Genomic DNA, 16,143 nt, shown 5'->3' with positions numbered 1-16,143 from the left:
CAGATGCAGACTGCCCTGATTTCCATCTAATTAATTTATCACCAGAAAGACCTGCACTTCAGCAGCAGCTGACAACACTGCAAGTACTACTCGAGTCAGCACCAGGGTAAACATTAAGCAGCTTGTTTTATTCAAATAAAGTGTTGTATTCTCATATCTCTGCACTTTGTACCACAAACTTACTGCAAAAAAATTCACTTGGATTAGGTAGGAGCAGGAAGTGGCTTTGGGAACAGCTTTATCCAAAGACCCCCTTAATCTTTGTGTATACAAATGACAGCTGAGTGGTAATTAATGAATTTCCCCTAAAAAACAAATAAACAAACAAAAAATAGCAGTATGCCAAGTAACCTGCACTGTAACTCCAGGGCATAAGACACAAGATTTCCACCTACAGCTCTTGTTGCTGAGTGCCTGCTCCTGGTTAACACCAGTGCTGTTACCCACCCCTCCCCACAAACAATTTGGTTGGCTCCTGCTCAGCCCTGCTCTTCCGTAGGGAAGGATCTCCCACTTTTCCCTCGGGGGCTCTTTGCCCTCTCCCCCAGGCTCCACCTTGGCACCCCTTTCCCTCTCTGCCCTCTGCCTCTCTCGATGCCAGAAGTCCAAAAAAACTACACCCCAACTTCTGCCCCGGTTTTCTCTCCTGCAGACTGCACACCTCCTCCTGCTGACAATTCTTTTGCTCTTTTATCTTCCTCATCTCCCACCCTTCCCCCTCTTCTATTCTGGGTAACTGTTTTTAAAAAAACCTCTATCATTCGATCATAACATGCCTGGCAATGTTATTTTCCCAATTTCACTTTGTTTCCCCACCTCCTTCACTCCTCATCCAAAGCACTTTCAACATTTTCTCACTCAGAAGCTTTTTCTGCAAGATGCCAAACACCACAAGTTCAGTCAGTAAGCGGAACTGATTGAAATGACTTTGCAAAACTGTGAAACACTTACTTGGGAATTACTTTATTCAAAATAAAAACACATTGAAGCAAAGTAATTTTAGAAATAAAGATATTTGCAGCATTCAGAAACAGTCACCTACTTAGCATACATTTTTCAACAAGGCATTTGAGATGCTTCCTCTGCTAAAAAAAGGAGAGGGGGAGGATATATTTACAAAAACAAACCAACTTTGCTACCACTCTTTACAGCTTGCCGAAGATGGCAACACACTTTGAAAACCACAGATTTTGCTGCTTTTATGCTATTGTTTAGTTACTTTTATGGTATCCTGTGAAAATTTCAATGCACCTGGAAGGTATGAAAGACAGGTCTTTATTGTCATTTCCAACAGAAGACCTTGACGTGGTTGGAACTTCCAATCAGTAGTTTTAGCCTGTCACACACTGCAGCATTTGATTACAGGTATCACCAAAAAACACGTTCTCAAAGTAGTATTTGTAGAAGGCTAATTCTCAAAGGTGACATTTTAAAATAAATTCATCAGGCAAAACAAGTACAAAACAAGCACAGTTTCACATACCAGGGGATTATGTGAATTGCATCTTCTTTGGAATCTGTAAAAAAATACTAAAGTGCTTTTCAAATGTGTCCTCATTGATGAAAAGGACAGGTATTTTGTACAAGTGATCAGTTGCACACCAACATCATTATGTTGTTTAAAAAGGCATTTCAACAGAAATATAAATATTATCAGCACTTAATTTTAGCTTCTCAATTAAGCATAAATTTAGGATTTCCAGATAAAAATCCCAACTCTACAGAATCTATTCATTCATTGGAAAATACAAAATTAAATTAAATAAAGTGCTTAATTCTCCAGTACTGTCTGGTTTTAGAGCAAGTTCACTGGCATTGGTACCAAACTCAACTTTTTATTATACTAAGTTTTCAAACATTTCATACCAAAAAACCAGACTCACAAACCTATATAGTCCAAAATTAACCTAATTAAATTGAAAAAAATTTAAAAGAATTGAAAGTTCTCACACAAACAGTGGGATACCTGACCAACCAAATACATAATTCAAAAATTAAGGCACTCTGTTATTCAAAACATGTAACAGAAAACCTTAATTTAAATGATAATAACTATCTTACAGTCTTTGTTAGGCACTACCTGGCTTTTAAAATTTCAAGGTTAAAAGTGACAAAACCAGACATTAATTTAAAGCTGAGAAGTTGTCTCTTCTTTTACAATTTAAGTTTTGTTTCTTCTATGAAATAACCAGTTCTAAATTACATTCAAATTCACATTCCAGTCTTGTATACTTGACATTAGGAGGGCTCTGGGTATTCTCTAGATCTCCAGTGAGGGGGAAAAAATCTTTAGAAGAGTATATAAGAATTAATGTGATACAAAATTCTGATAAATCAAAAGGAGTGTTAAGAGATTAAAGAATTATTAAGAACAACTATTTAAAGGTTAGTTGTTACACAGCCCCCAAAAGATCACTTTCCGTGTCTGAAATACAAAGCAAGACTGAGTGCCCTGTTCTGAAACAATTAATGAGGTTTCCTTGGCAGCTGGTTTGACAGTGGTTAAGAGCATTAAGATTCTGCATGTGAAAAAAGTACTGATACACTAATGCTGCATGAACTACAGATACTTTTACTCTATATGGAAGATAATAAAGAGAGAGCCATTATATCCAAACCTCAAGTTTGTCAGCTTCCTCCTGTTCCTGGTAAATGTATAAGCAGTACCTGTACTGCTCCAGTGATGCCATATTTGAAGACTCCAGTTACCAAAGCCAGAGTTTGTGGCAGTACCGTCCACACTGCCTGTGGATGAAAAACCTGAGCACCAGCCTCGACTTCAGGACTACACACTGTAGACGGTAGTGTTCTCCCAGTGAGCAGCTGCTGGTCCCGTCCAGCCTGCAGCCACTGCTGCCATGAGGTAAACAGTGAACGCCAAGAGGCAGCACAGATGTCTTGAATATGTTTGGCACCAGAAAGAACAGAGTTCTGCTGAGTCTTGTTAGAGAATTCTGCTCTCGTTTGTATTCTGAGATAAAACATCTGCATCCTGATGCTGCACACTCATTTCATGCTGAGAATATGCAATATTCAAGGATTTGGCCTCAAATCCTGGCTTTTCCAACTTGGTACCTGCTTTTTTATATTGAGCCCTGAATCTCAAGGATATTTGGATCCAATCTACTACACCTATAAGTTAGTTGCAAAAAAGAATCGTCCAACATTAAAAGTAATGTCATTAGATAATTTCCAAAAGTGTAAGTAATTATTTAAGCCCAGTTATAATCTTGATTTTCACAGAAAATGCTAACAATCAATTAATTAATACTTTTAATATTACATTATGTGCTTCACTCCTTTGGTAAATATAATGTTTATGTGTGGCTTTCACAATTTTTTACAATCACTATTTGCCAGAACAGGAACAAATGTTTTGGACCATTCTCCCATAATCAACATTTGACAAACTGACCATAACAGACAGAGGTTAGGCCCACCAAGTTTTAATATCAAATTAAAAACTATGCTGTCAGTTCATTTGTGGAATGCAACAGCTGACAAAAACAAATCTTCTTTGCAGAAGGCTAAATGGATCATTCTCACTGACTAGGAAAGCCTACGCAGTTGGGGTTATTTTCTGGAAACAAAGTAACAAAATAAGCTGGAAATAGTAAAAAAAGAAAAAAAAGCTGTATTTTAAAAGTGCAGTATTTCTTTGCTTAATCTTTTTTGACACTGCATCATTTCTTCAAAGCTATTATGTTGAATGGACATGGAGCTAAAGTCAGACCAAACCTTCCCTCCATAGATGGTTTTGCAGCATTTTCAGGGTACATAAAGGTAAAACTTTGCATAAGACTTGAAAAAATCAAGAACAGCTCCATTTTTGCCAACTGCTCTCCCATGCACACACGTTTACCTAAAGAACAGTTAGAAGAGAGGTATTACTGGCTTTATACAGTTGACCTACTTGTTAACACACATGTAATTCCTGTGTTCCTGTGCTACCATAGTCCAAAAAAGGCTCAAACTACTATTAAGCTATGACCTCTGAAGCTCTGGCCTCCTGTATGTGAGTCTAAGCCTTGCTCAGTTGTACTAGTTCATATTAACAATATTTACATCCACAGCAAAAGCAGTATCAAAGGGCAATTCATAATTTCTGTCTGGCGACTGGCTATTTAGGAACCTAAACCATTTTGCAAGCCACCAACTGTGATAATAAATCTACTTCTATAATTGGTCCTATGTGCAACTTCTACATCTCTCACCCACAAGGCCCTACACTTGAAATACCACCACCCACCCACCCAACTAATGACTCCATGTGGATTATCTTACCCATTCCAAAAGGAATGAATGACTCTTTCTTTATTAGCTGGCCATTTTCATCCAGAAATCTTGATGGTTGAAATTCATCTGGCTTCTCCCAAATGTTTGGATCTCTGTGTACTGACCACAGGTTGGGCACAATCACACTACCCTTAGGAATAGTATATCCCTGGAGCACTTTAAACAAAAGCAGAGACAGAGATGTGACAAGTTGCTAGAAGGAAACATGGGAAAAATAGCAGTAAAAAAACAACAAGAGGATGTTACAAAAAATTATTTTGATCCCTAGCTGTGGGCTGCAAATGTAGCAAAAGCTGAAGGCAAAGGTGATCTCTGCTATCCTGCTTGAGTCAGAATCACACAAGCCTGAGCAGCTGGAAAGACACCAAGTTACACACCAACAGCTTCTGCAGAGAGAAGGAAGCAGCAGTTGTCAGAAATGCACTCTCCAGCACCCCAATACTGTGACCCACTTTCCTCCTGCTCCTGTGCTGTCACAGAGCCCCACCACAGTCAAAGGATGGACTTTGAACTGTTGTGACACAAGGGTTTTGAAATTACTAGTCTCATTTCAGCTTGCTGCACCTCACAATCCTGCAAATCAAAACATTTGGAAAAGCAGATCAATTCAGTAATAGTTTTAAAAGCTGAGTATTGCTCTCTCACACCGACTGTGGCCAGTGCTCAGCTATGTCTATGAAAACACACAGATGAGTTGGAAGTCTCATTTCTTAATGTTTCCTGTATGTGTGGAGGTCAGTGGTATAAGCCTTTAGCAAACCAATTACACTAAACTGATGCTTTCAGACCTCTGTGTCAGAATGCCAAGAAAGCTCTGCTGTTTCAGGTACAAAGCTGCAGTCTCAGCTGACAGCTATGACTTAGCACATTAGTCAATACAAGCTGACCCCCAGAGAAGAAATCAGTCGAGATTAGAAAAACTGCTGGATGTCAGGTCAGGCATGCTGCTTACACAGAGAACTATGTCAGGGCCTCCTGCTTCCTATAAAGGACATTTTACATATTTGTTTTACGGCTCTAATAGGTACATGAGGTCTTTGTAAATTATCACTAGATGTCCCATCAGATTTTCAGCCCCAGAGGAAACGCTGTAGTAACAAGTCTCTAGAAATGCTTACCAGCAGTTTCTGAGGCCATTCGAGGAATAGAAAGGGGAACAACTGCAGTCATCCTCTGCACTTCCATAATGGTTGCCTCTGTGAAGGGCATTTGAGCCTTGTGAGCAAGAGAGGGAACTTTGTCACGTCCTAGAACTGCTTCAATTTCTGCGTGTACTTTCTCTGTTCCAAGGAGCAAGAAAAATAAAGAAAAGACATAATATGTGAGAAGACATCATCTCAATTTCATCTGACTGTGCTTGCTTCACTGTTTACACAGATTTCTCAAAAATTACTTCAAGACGTGATTCCTAGCTGAAACAGCTATGCCAACATTAGCCTTAGGAACAGACTCAGGTAAGAAGAAAACAACCAAGCACAGTCTTAACAGTCAAGAAAGCTACTGAGCTGACACACCTTGCTAGCACTTCACTATTGGAAAAGTACAGGAAAAGTCCTGCTGCTACTCCAAACATATTCATAACCTTACTTTAAGAGTTTAATTATACAGTCATTTGAATTATGACAACACCAAGCTTCTGCTCTGCAATTAAAAACTTGAACAGTGAGAGAACTGCATGCAGTGTGTGCCTGAGTGTGAAGAGATGGGAAAGTTTTTCATGAAGTTGCTTTAGATACTTCATTCTGGAGCAGGAACTCTGGTGCTGCTACTGCAAGCATTGAAGCCATTTAACTCGTTCTTGCCTTTTCCTACTTTCTATTCATAGAACCTAAACTCAGCTATTTCCTATTTCCCCCAAAGGCAGCAGCAGATGCTCCTTTCCCTTTGCAGCCCTTCTGCAAAGTCAAAAAAATTCATGAGCTTATGAACGTCCTCATTCATGGGGAGCAAAAAATATCAAATTATTTCCTTGCCCCTTTCATTTCACTGAGGGCTCAGCATACAAGTAATTCTCTTCACAGAAGCTTCCAAGATTCAGAATTTGCTTCACCTATGTACATACAGATGATGTGCCTCTTCTTGCAGGGAACTTGCAATCTGGCTACACCACAAAAGACAATCTTGAAAAAGGAGACCTCAAAACGAACCTTTATTCAATAATAATAAAAGACAGTTTTAATGTTTTACCCTTTATATCCTGCATACTTTCTGGTTGTTCTGCTTGCCTTTTCCAACCAGGCTGCTGCTACGCTTGAGGTTTTGCTCTTTTCTCTCCTGAGCAGTGATACAAGATTAAATAAAAGTTCAATGCAAAAAAACTGTCCCAGTTTCTCCAGCAGCATCCCCAAGTGCTGCCTGAACTGTGTCTGAGGAGCTGCTGCTGCCATCTACTGGGTTTGACCCAGAAATAAAATTCATGCATGAGGAACATTAAAAACCACAAAAAAATACAGCAAGAGATGTGCTGACAGAGTGGCTCTCCAGTACTTTCTTTGTGGGGGTTTGCTACTTTTATCAGGGACATATCATAGCCCTATATTCAGGCATGTGTGTTCACGGTAATCTAAACAAATAAATAAAGTTTTTAATACATATTAAAAAAAAAAAAAAAAAAGAGACTGTCACATACCAAATGTCACACCAGTGCTTTATCCTGAACAACTAATGTGTTCAGTGTTTCTAAAAATATGAGAAACTATACAGAGAGCAGCCAAACAGCAGCCTCTGCAACAGCATGTTAATTGAACTGCTCTACAACTTTTCATATATTTAAAAATCTCAGTGATCTTCAGAAGTCAAGGCCCAAAACGAAGTCAGGGAACAGAACAAACCAAATACTACCCATGGCTTCAGCACCATATTGTCCATCCACATCATTCTCTATTTCCGTGTAAAAAGCAAAACCGTTTTCCAAAGAGAAAAATAATTTTTTTTCCTCTGATAGCCTTTAGCTTTCCTTCCATGACTGCAAGCAACTTTTGTTACTTCTAAAGGATACACAGTTCAGGTATTTTCTGTAGGGAGGAAATACATTTAAGAGAAATGTATTACCAGGAATAAAAAAAGGGGCCCCATACATAGTTCTAAGGCAATCAGGATATAAGGAATGGGATACTAAAAATGATACAATCTTGGCTACTGAGCATATTTAGATTGCTTGACAAGAGCCACAGCGTAAGGGGAAATCAGAGACAGGTAATAAAACTGTTAGAGATCAGCAGGAAAGTGAAAATTGACTAGCACATACACATACTGTACCATACAGAAGGAAAAAAGGTTAAAAAAACAAACACAAAACTCCTCTAGATTCCATTTGTGTAATTTAGAATACATCTAATCCATGTAACTGCATATCAAGTCAAGCAGTGATAACACACTGCATTAAAACAGAAGAATAAGCCTCTGCAACAAAAGCTTACTTTACATTTGTCCGCAGTGAACTTTCTCCCATGTACTGAACTGGTGCCCAGTTTTGCAGTTCGGTTGACTTTGTGCAATAAACTATGATCTTGACCTATTTGAAGAGATTTTTCCAAACAGATCCAACTCAGGGTAGGTGAGACTACTACCGGTCATGACCCACTTAGTTTTGAAAAATTCCAAAACCAGAGATTCTGTTAACTCTCAGGGCAATCTGTGTCACTCCTTTGCCATGTTGACAGGGCAATTTTTTTTCCCTGGTATCTGATCAGAATTTTCTTGTAGGTTGTTTCCACTGCTTCCCTTCCCTTCCCTTCCCTTCCCTTCCCTTCCCTCCACTGCACACCTCAAGGGAGACTACCTCCATTTTCTTAGCACCTTTTGATCAGACAATTGTAGACAGCATAAGGTTTCCCCTCAGTCATCCTTCCCTAACACTGAACAAGACCAATTTGTTCTGCCTCTGTTTGTGTCCCCCTATCCCTCATCATCATGAACCCACCTGACTGCCCTGAGCACTCCAGACTGACAGGCAGAGGCCCTCTAGCAACACTGGCAGCTGGTGCTGGGCATTTGTGCAAGTCCAGTTCACTTAAGCTGTCTCTGATGTGATCCTCCTCTACAGCAGGTACTGTTTTACTTCCCCAGACTCTGCTGCCAGGTTCAAGAGCCTCCCTGCTCAGGGAGCCATAAAAGCAGACCTTAGCACTATGGTCTTCACACATCTGTCACTACTACACGCCTGGAATGTTACAACTGCCAAAGTTTTTCAAACATACTAAAGTTCCCAGGAATTGCATGGGAAAGATAAAGTTGTACCAAACCAGAAGAAATTCACAGATTAAAGGGCCATTTAGCACTTAATATACAGCACTAACCCAGAAATCATCATAGAACAGCAGGATAGAAGATGCCTGATTACATACCAGCCTTTCAAATCACACATACAACAGGAACCATTGGCTCTCCAAATGATTTCTTCACTGTCACTGCTAGCTTCTGTTTATGAGCATCGATCTGGAGCTTTACAGTCTGGAATAAATCACCTAGAATAAAAGTATTCTTACCTTGTACTTCAGGGTAAAGAGACATGTAGAGCAGGCACCACAGCAACGTGTTGGAAGTAGTATCTGTGCCGGCAATGAAGAGATCACCAATGATAAAAAACAGATAATCATCATTAAAACTGCTCTCCTTGTTGTTCTTCTCTTCCTCTGCATGGATGAAGTACATATCAATGAAGTCCCTGGGATTTGCTGCATCCAGCGTATCCCTGTGCTGGGCAATTATTCTCTTCAGAAAAGCAGTAATGTCTAACTCAGTTTGCCGAAGCTCCCGGAAAGGCCCAAAGGGAAGGTAGTAGAGCCACGGGCAGATGTTGACCAGGATCATGTAGCTGTTCACGCTCAGCTCCAGGGCGCGGGCCATGTTCTTCAGCATCGTCTTGAACTCGTCATCCTCGTAGTTAAAGCGCTTGCCAAAGGCCATGGAACAGATAACATTGGACACCGCGTTGCGAATGATTGGGAAGGGATTAAATGAATCCTTTCCGTGCTTCAGCATTTCCTCCTTTACAAAGTTCAGCTCCTCGATGATTTTAGGCTCTAAGCTGTGTCTCCCTACCCCAAAATGACGCAGTGTTGAGAGAGAGAATTTCCTCTGCTGCTTCCAGACAGGGCCATAAGGTGCAAAAATAACACCTGAAAGAAAAACGGAGAGACTGAAAGCAAAATGCCCAACTTTCAATTAGAAATAGTTCGCCATAACTGCAACCCAAGAGCCACAAGAGAAGGAAATTATACACACCAAATCTCGCCCAAGCACCTGTCTAGGAGCTAAAGGAAAAACACAAGGTTCTTTATTCTAGCTTTTGGAAATCCTGTCCCTCCTTTTCCTCATCACTGAAACGAATATCCAAGTTACATCACTAGTTTCATTAGACTTTGCAAGACACAAATAGATGGAGAAGAGGGAACAGTTAATCTGGGATATAAATTAGATACAGCCTTTTCTCCCCAATGTCCTGAGACATGAACTTCTTCAGCAAGGCATAACAGAAGACATTAAAACACAAACTGATTTGCGTTTTTTCTCCTTCGTGTTATACAAACTTCCCAACACTTTTTGCAAGTGTGTTTATTACAAGTGAGCTTTAAGTTATAATAAAATACAGGATACTCAACTGCAAGAAAACTGGGAAGGTGAAAACAGGTTCAGAGACACTTGGCAAAATCCTGCTTGATATGCATCTCAACAGTTTTGATGCCTGTAGGCACCTGTTCTGCATGATTGTGTCATTATGAAACACCATTTAAATTAAATCCCTATTACTCACTTTCAAACAGAAACATCTCTTATGTCGAATTAAAAGACCACACCAAAGACACCACAGGGTAACAAATACACAACCTGCAATTTCTAATGTAGTCCATGGTTAACCTGAGAAAGTTTAGTCATCAAACATGATCTAGTTCTGGATTTGTTCTTCTAGCAAAACAACACCACTTTTTTTTTTCTTTTCTTTTCTTTTTTTTTTTTTCTGGAAACAGAAAGTTACTTTGTAAAAGCAACATCAATTCTTCTGTCAACTGAAAACCTTAAAGTTGAATTTAAAAGGAGAAATGGCCATAAGAAAATAGAAGTAGTGCATAAGTACTAGAAGATGCATCATGTTTCAATACTTTACTTACATTTCTATTACAAGTTAATGTTCCTAGCCCTTAATGCTAAAATAATACAAACACATGAACTAGCTTCAAACATTCTAAACAATAACACTAGGAAGAGTCAGGACAAGCTCAGAATCAGCTGAATTTCATCTTCTCTGCATGAAGACATTCCTCAGGCAATCTATTCAAATGCCCACTTCCTGGCCCCTCAAAACACAGAACCAAAAACTTTCCAGATTTCCTCTCTCAACTGTTTCCTATTAGCACTGGCATCCTCAAGTAGGTTAAGTGAAAAAACAGGAGTATTTGGGGCTAAATTTGGCCAAGAACCAACTTGGGTTTACAGGGTTTGTGGCTGGGTTGCGAAAGAAACATGGATTTCTTGGAACAAAACAAAGTTATCACTGTTTCTATCCTGCAACAAATATCTCTAAAACAGGCTATGCATCCACAGTCTCTTCCCTTTTTTTTTTTTTTTCAGTTAGGAAAATTAGTTTTAGTATCGAAATACTTTCATAAAACAAACCAGACCTATTGTCTCGAATGTAAAAGAGACTTGCCTAGGCCCACAGAAGAGCTAACACCACCAACAAATGTCCCCACACACAGTGAGCCTCCCCAGCAGTCCTGCAGAGAGCATCGGTGTTTTCTAATGTCCCCAAACTGCTGCAGAATACTAACAACTGATTTGTAAATTGGGAAAGAATTACATAGAAGACAGATTAAGGAAGAAAAAGAGCATAAAGACCGAACAACAGAGGTAAGAGAAGAAAGCAAACTCTCAACTGCATCCCTACCAAGCTACAATAATGGAATAGTCCTTTGCTGATTTCAAAAGAAAATCTGCTTGCCCTAAAAAAGCCAAGTTACTCACCAAAGACATCTCTACTCTTAAAAAAAAACCCAAACAACAAAAACAACCTCCCCTGTAAAGAAATTAAAGCAAAGCAAAACAAAACAAACAACAACAAAAAAAAACCCTGAAGGCCATACAATAATAAATTCTGAAGCAACAATAACCAGGACTTCATGCTTACTACAGAGCCCTAATTTCTATAAGCTGATAATGAAACCCTTTCAATACAACCAACAATCTCAGAAAACCAGACAGTTCATTTTATTCCCCCTTTTTACACAAAAAAATTTCAAATCCTCACAAGAAGCAAAGGCTTACTTATTCTCCTCCATTCCCTGCATTTTTTACTGCTAGCTCTAGTGCTGCTACAATCCTGGGAACACTGACAAATCCAGCACTCATGACATTTAATAACATTTAACTTCTGTGTTGCCAGATGTCCACATCTGTATATGCACAGGGCAAGGCTATAAAGGCAGAAACCACTCTGATCTCATGTACTCTGCATATTCAGTCTTTGCTGCCTCTCATAGCTATAAAATACAAAAAAGTAAAATACTAAAATTAGACCACAGAAATGTCTTGTTTCTCTCCAGTCTACTACTTCTCCTTCTGCAAACATGTAATGATGAATTAAGAATTGAGAATTGACTACTACCTTCTCCCTTAAGTTCCTAGGTCATTTTCTATCCAGCCAAGAAGGCCTCCCTTACTTGCTAATCAAGTTGCTGAAATGTAGTATTTGCCATTTCTGATACTTTTACCTGTTCTCCCCCAGGCACAATTATTTCCTTTGCATCTTACATGAAGCAGAACCATACAGCTGACATAAGCCCCTCGTTCTTCTACACCATACCTGGCAGGGCAGCTCAAGGTAAAGACAAAACTATTCCAGCAAATGTAGCTTACAAGAAAATATCTCTCTAAGTTCATACCACAATAGCAAACTTACAGAATGAAGGAACCCAAAGAACCCAAAATGGACACCAAATCTCCCAGAGCTCTAGTACCCAAATTGTGGGTAGAGCTGAAGTTACTCATCATCCTGCCCTTACTGTTTCCTTTCCTAGTACATACTAACACAACTGCTGCTGTCCTGATCTACAGAAACCTCTCACCCACAAACTCCTGAAATTATCACCCAAACCCATCTTAAGAGGCCTCCAGTTTGAGTGCTGCAACCCATCTGCCTCCCTCATGAACCACAGATGAACCACACAAACACAGCACTGCAGAGGCTCAGTCATCTCCTCATGCCACCACTAAACCCACGGCAGCACAGGGACAGTATCTGCAGCTTCCACTGGCATTTGGAGAACCAGCTTGTGGGGGCAGTGGCCCCACTGCCCATATTTATCCTTTGTGCACTCAGAACACACCAGCCCTGTGGTTCACTCTACAATACTCCTACATCTGGGGCAATCCAGCATGCTGCTATCATAAGTGCTGTGGAACAGCTGGGGATGTTTTATGGATGCCTGGGCAGCCCTGATGCTGCAGTCCTCATGGCTGAGCACAGCTATGGTGACCTTACAGATAAAACCAAACCCAGAGCAACACAATGTCCCTGCCACAGTGCAACACAGACAGGCACAGTCCCGGGGCTGCTTGCAGCACGCTCTGGCTATGGACATCAGGTTCCTGCTACGGCCAGCTCTCCTGGAGCACCCACTGGTGGAAGCTGCCAGCTGCCCTGAATACTCTTTGCTTCACCATATTCAAACAAGTCTGACAGAGAACAAGAAACATATGAAATTCACAGCATTCAAGGAAAAAGAAATCTACCATGAGCCTGAATATGAGGTTTTACAGCACTGCTAAAATTACCTAACTCCTCTTCCCGTTTCCTCCTCCAGTTCTTGCTGAAGTACTGTACCTAAAAATACTCATGCATGAGAACAACGTGCCAGTAAGATCTGTCTTGGAAAAATATCACTAAACCAACACAATTCATCTTTTTTTTTTTCTTTTATTCTTTAAACTAATTTCAGCAGTGGCACCTGATAGCATTTTTTTTTTTTTTTTTTTTTTTAATTCTTTAAACTGATTTAACTGATTTCAGCAGTGGTACATGATAGCATTTTAATAAACATGATCTAGCTCACTCACTTTCTTCTCTCTTTACTAGGGCAATTCTGGTATAGGAACAAAACAAAAAAAAAAAAAAAAGAAAAAGAGATAAATGTTTCATGCACTTAAAAACCAGATTTCCCTGGTTTCTGTGGAAAAAAACAAAAATAGGGAAGTTTCACAACAAGCTAGCACACTAACAAGCCTTCTGGGATCCACCTCCTAAACTGAAAAAGGGTAAGTACATTTCCATAAAGACTGAGATCAGTAATGACCTAAAAACTAAACATGAAGAAATTCTACCTGCAGTATTGTCAGCATTTGTTTAAACCCTTCATGCTTTTTTCCTGCAAAAGCTAGTAACTCTCCTTTGGACTCTTAAGAAAAAAAAAAAAAAAAAGACAACCAAACCCAAACAGGCTCAGTAAGTTTGACAAGCAGAATAACACATTTGCAAATATCTCAGCAACAGTAGCTTGTACACAGGCAGCGCAGACTGTGCAGCCATGGGACTCCTCAGAAGCCTGATCTCTGCCACCGCTACCCTGGTAAAACTGGGGGAGTGAACAGTTTCGTACCACTGCCCAAGTACTTGGAATTTCTTCCCCTCACACAGCCAAAATCAGAAAGCCCGGAGGTGACAGATCAGCTGTGCCTTAAACCCTGCACAAATGCCAGTCACAGAAACAATGAGGTTGGAAAACACCTCTGAGACTGATTCCAATCCATGACCAAACACCACCTTGTCAAGGGGACCATGGCACTGAGTGCCAGATCCAGCCTTTCCATAAACACCTCCAGGGATGGGGATTCCACCATCCCCCTGTGCAGTCCATTCCACTGTCAAACCACGTTTTCTGTGAAGAAATTCCTCCTAATGCCCAACTTAAAATTCCCCTGGTGCAACTTGAGGCCATTTCCTCTTGTCCTATCCCTTATTACCCAGGAGACCAACCCCGCCCTGGCTACAAGCCCTTTTCAGGCAGTTGGAGAGAGAGAGATAAGGCCTCTCCCCTTGAGCCTCCCCTTCTCCAGTCTAAACCACCCCAGCAGCTCCTCAGTCCCTTTACTGCACACAGAGCCAAAGGGATCGGCCGCTTCAGTCACCCAGAGATGCTCTGTGCTGCACGGCACGGCACGGCCAGCTTCGCGGGGATGCTGCACCTCAAGGCAGGGCGAGGTTCTCTCTGTCAGCAGCAGGGCGAGGGACACACGCCAGGAGCAAAAAGCAAGTATGTAGTTCAGTCCACGATTCGTGGGAGGGAGTTATTTATAAATTTCGGCAGAGCAGCCCTCGGTCCTGAGCACACCGGTCTCGAGCTCCCGGGGTGCCCCGGGCACTTACCCTTGTGGTGGGTGATCATGAGGACGATGGGCACGGAGGGCCGGTCGCTGAACACCTCCGCCTTCTGCACCAGCGCCTCCCGCACCGCCCCGAAAGTGTTGAGGATGATGAATGGGCGGCTGCCCACGAAGAGCCGGAAGATGCTGCCGTACATCTTGGTGAGGCCGGTGAGGAAGACATGGGGCGAGAAGGCGGGGGAGACCCGGTTGCCCTTCACATCCACCGCCCACCTGCGCAGCAGCGGAGGCGGCAGAAGGGCGAAGGCGAAGTTACCCACGAGCGGCCAGGGCGCGGGGCCCGGCGGCAGCCCCGACAGCGCCCGCGGCCACCGCCGCAGCAGCCAGTAGCAGCCGAGCCAGCACAGGGCCACCAGCAGCAGCTCGGTGGCCGTGGGCGGCCGCAGCAGCCACGTCCGAGCTTCCGTGCTCGTCCCCGCCATCTCCCAGGCAGCGGGACCGGCGGGCTCGGCTCGCCGCCGGCGCGTAGCGGTTTAAGATGGCGGGGGCGGGCGGGAGGCGAGGCCGGCGGCGCCCTGACCCCGGCCCGCCGGGCTGAGGGCGGGAGCGGGGCCCGGCCCGACACCGCCCCCGCGCCCGGCAGGACGTGACAGAGCCCCAGTTTATAAAGGATTAAACATTAAACCCGCGTGTCCTGCTCGTGTAAATAAAACAACTATGACAACAAAAGTGAGCGCTCCTCCCCACACCCCCCCGCCCGTAGGACTTGCTTTCAAATGCTCCTCACGCAAATACCTATTTTTTTTAGCGGTTTAGAAGGGAAGGAAATGCAGATGATCTTTTTTTTCCCATTCCCAAACACAAAAACCCGGCAGTTCGAAACTTTCTGTTTCCAGGCCAAAGACGAACCTAGAATCATGTCCCAGCTCTTAAATTTTATAGGAAAGGGCACTTAAATTTTAGAGGAAAAAGACATGTAGCTCTCCTCCTTTCTCTCCAATAAAACAGCAGTAAAAAACCCCCAAACCCAGACACAAAAACCCAAAACACACCCAAACACCCCAGTCCCCCAAACCCACCCAGAACTGGTTTTGAGGGTAACTTACCCCTCCCTCTAGTAAACACTTTAGTGCACTTTCCCCAGCGGATCAGCAATATGAAATTTAACCTCTAGAGAGGTAATTAGACATCAAAACCTGCCACTGTCTGGTCTACCCAATAATTTACTGCAGCACCAGTGGGTTTAGTAAGTGCTCTTGATATACTCTTACTAACAGAGAAAAGTACTCATGTTTTGCCCACAGTGCTCCTTCTATAAAGTGATCCCCAAAAAAACCAAAAAAATTGACAGAATAAAGGGAGTTTTCCCATTAAAAAGGGTTTTGCTAAACAAACTATTTTTTAAACAGTTGAACATTCAGTAAAGATAGTGACAAGTTGCTCATAAAATAGTGGCTGAACTGTATTAAAAAGGTTTTATTGCAATTATACAGAAGTTACAGCAAATTCAGAAATACATAAAGCTTTAAA

At 41.8% G+C, this 16,143-nt stretch overlaps 1 protein-coding gene across 1 annotated transcript; it reads right to left on the bottom strand.

Annotated features, from left to right (window-relative positions):
* Positions 1-3,682: 3,682 nt before the first annotated feature.
* LOC121331386 (cytochrome P450 2U1) lies at positions 3,683-15,210 on the bottom strand. Its single transcript, XM_041395757.1, has 5 exons — positions 14,657-15,210; positions 8,784-9,416; positions 5,415-5,576; positions 4,285-4,452; positions 3,683-3,862 (listed from the first exon to the last, which is right to left on the bottom strand). The coding sequence occupies exons 1-5, from the start codon at positions 15,093-15,095 to the stop codon at positions 3,684-3,686; spliced, it is 1,581 nt and encodes a 526-aa protein (XP_041251691.1). The 5' UTR covers positions 15,096-15,210; the 3' UTR covers position 3,683.
* Between the last annotated feature and the right edge of the window lie 933 nt (positions 15,211-16,143).

This window comes from Onychostruthus taczanowskii, unplaced genomic scaffold (assembly GCF_017590055.1).
Source record: "Onychostruthus taczanowskii isolate IOZ18803 unplaced genomic scaffold, ASM1759005v1 scaffold12, whole genome shotgun sequence".
NCBI classification, from domain to species: domain Eukaryota; kingdom Metazoa; phylum Chordata; class Aves; order Passeriformes; family Passeridae; genus Onychostruthus; species Onychostruthus taczanowskii.
The sequence above is the reverse complement of the archived record's forward strand: the minus strand, read 5'-3'. Positions and strand labels throughout refer to the sequence as shown.

What these genes read in the sequence shown, in the direction of transcription:
- LOC121331386 (XM_041395757.1), bottom strand. Translation starts at nt 15,095, where the DNA reads ATGGCGGGGACGAGCACGGAAGCTCGGACGTGGCTGCTGCGGCCGCCC. An exon ending in CATGATCACCCACCACAAGG is followed by an intron (nt 9,417 to 14,656) that starts GTAAGTGCCCGG and finishes TTTTTCTTTCAG; the next exon opens with GTGTTATTTTTGCACCTTAT. An exon ending in ATTCATTCCTTTTGGAATGG is followed by an intron (nt 3,863 to 4,284) that starts GTAAGATAATCC and finishes ACTGTTCTTTAG; the next exon opens with GTAAACGTGTGTGCATGGGA.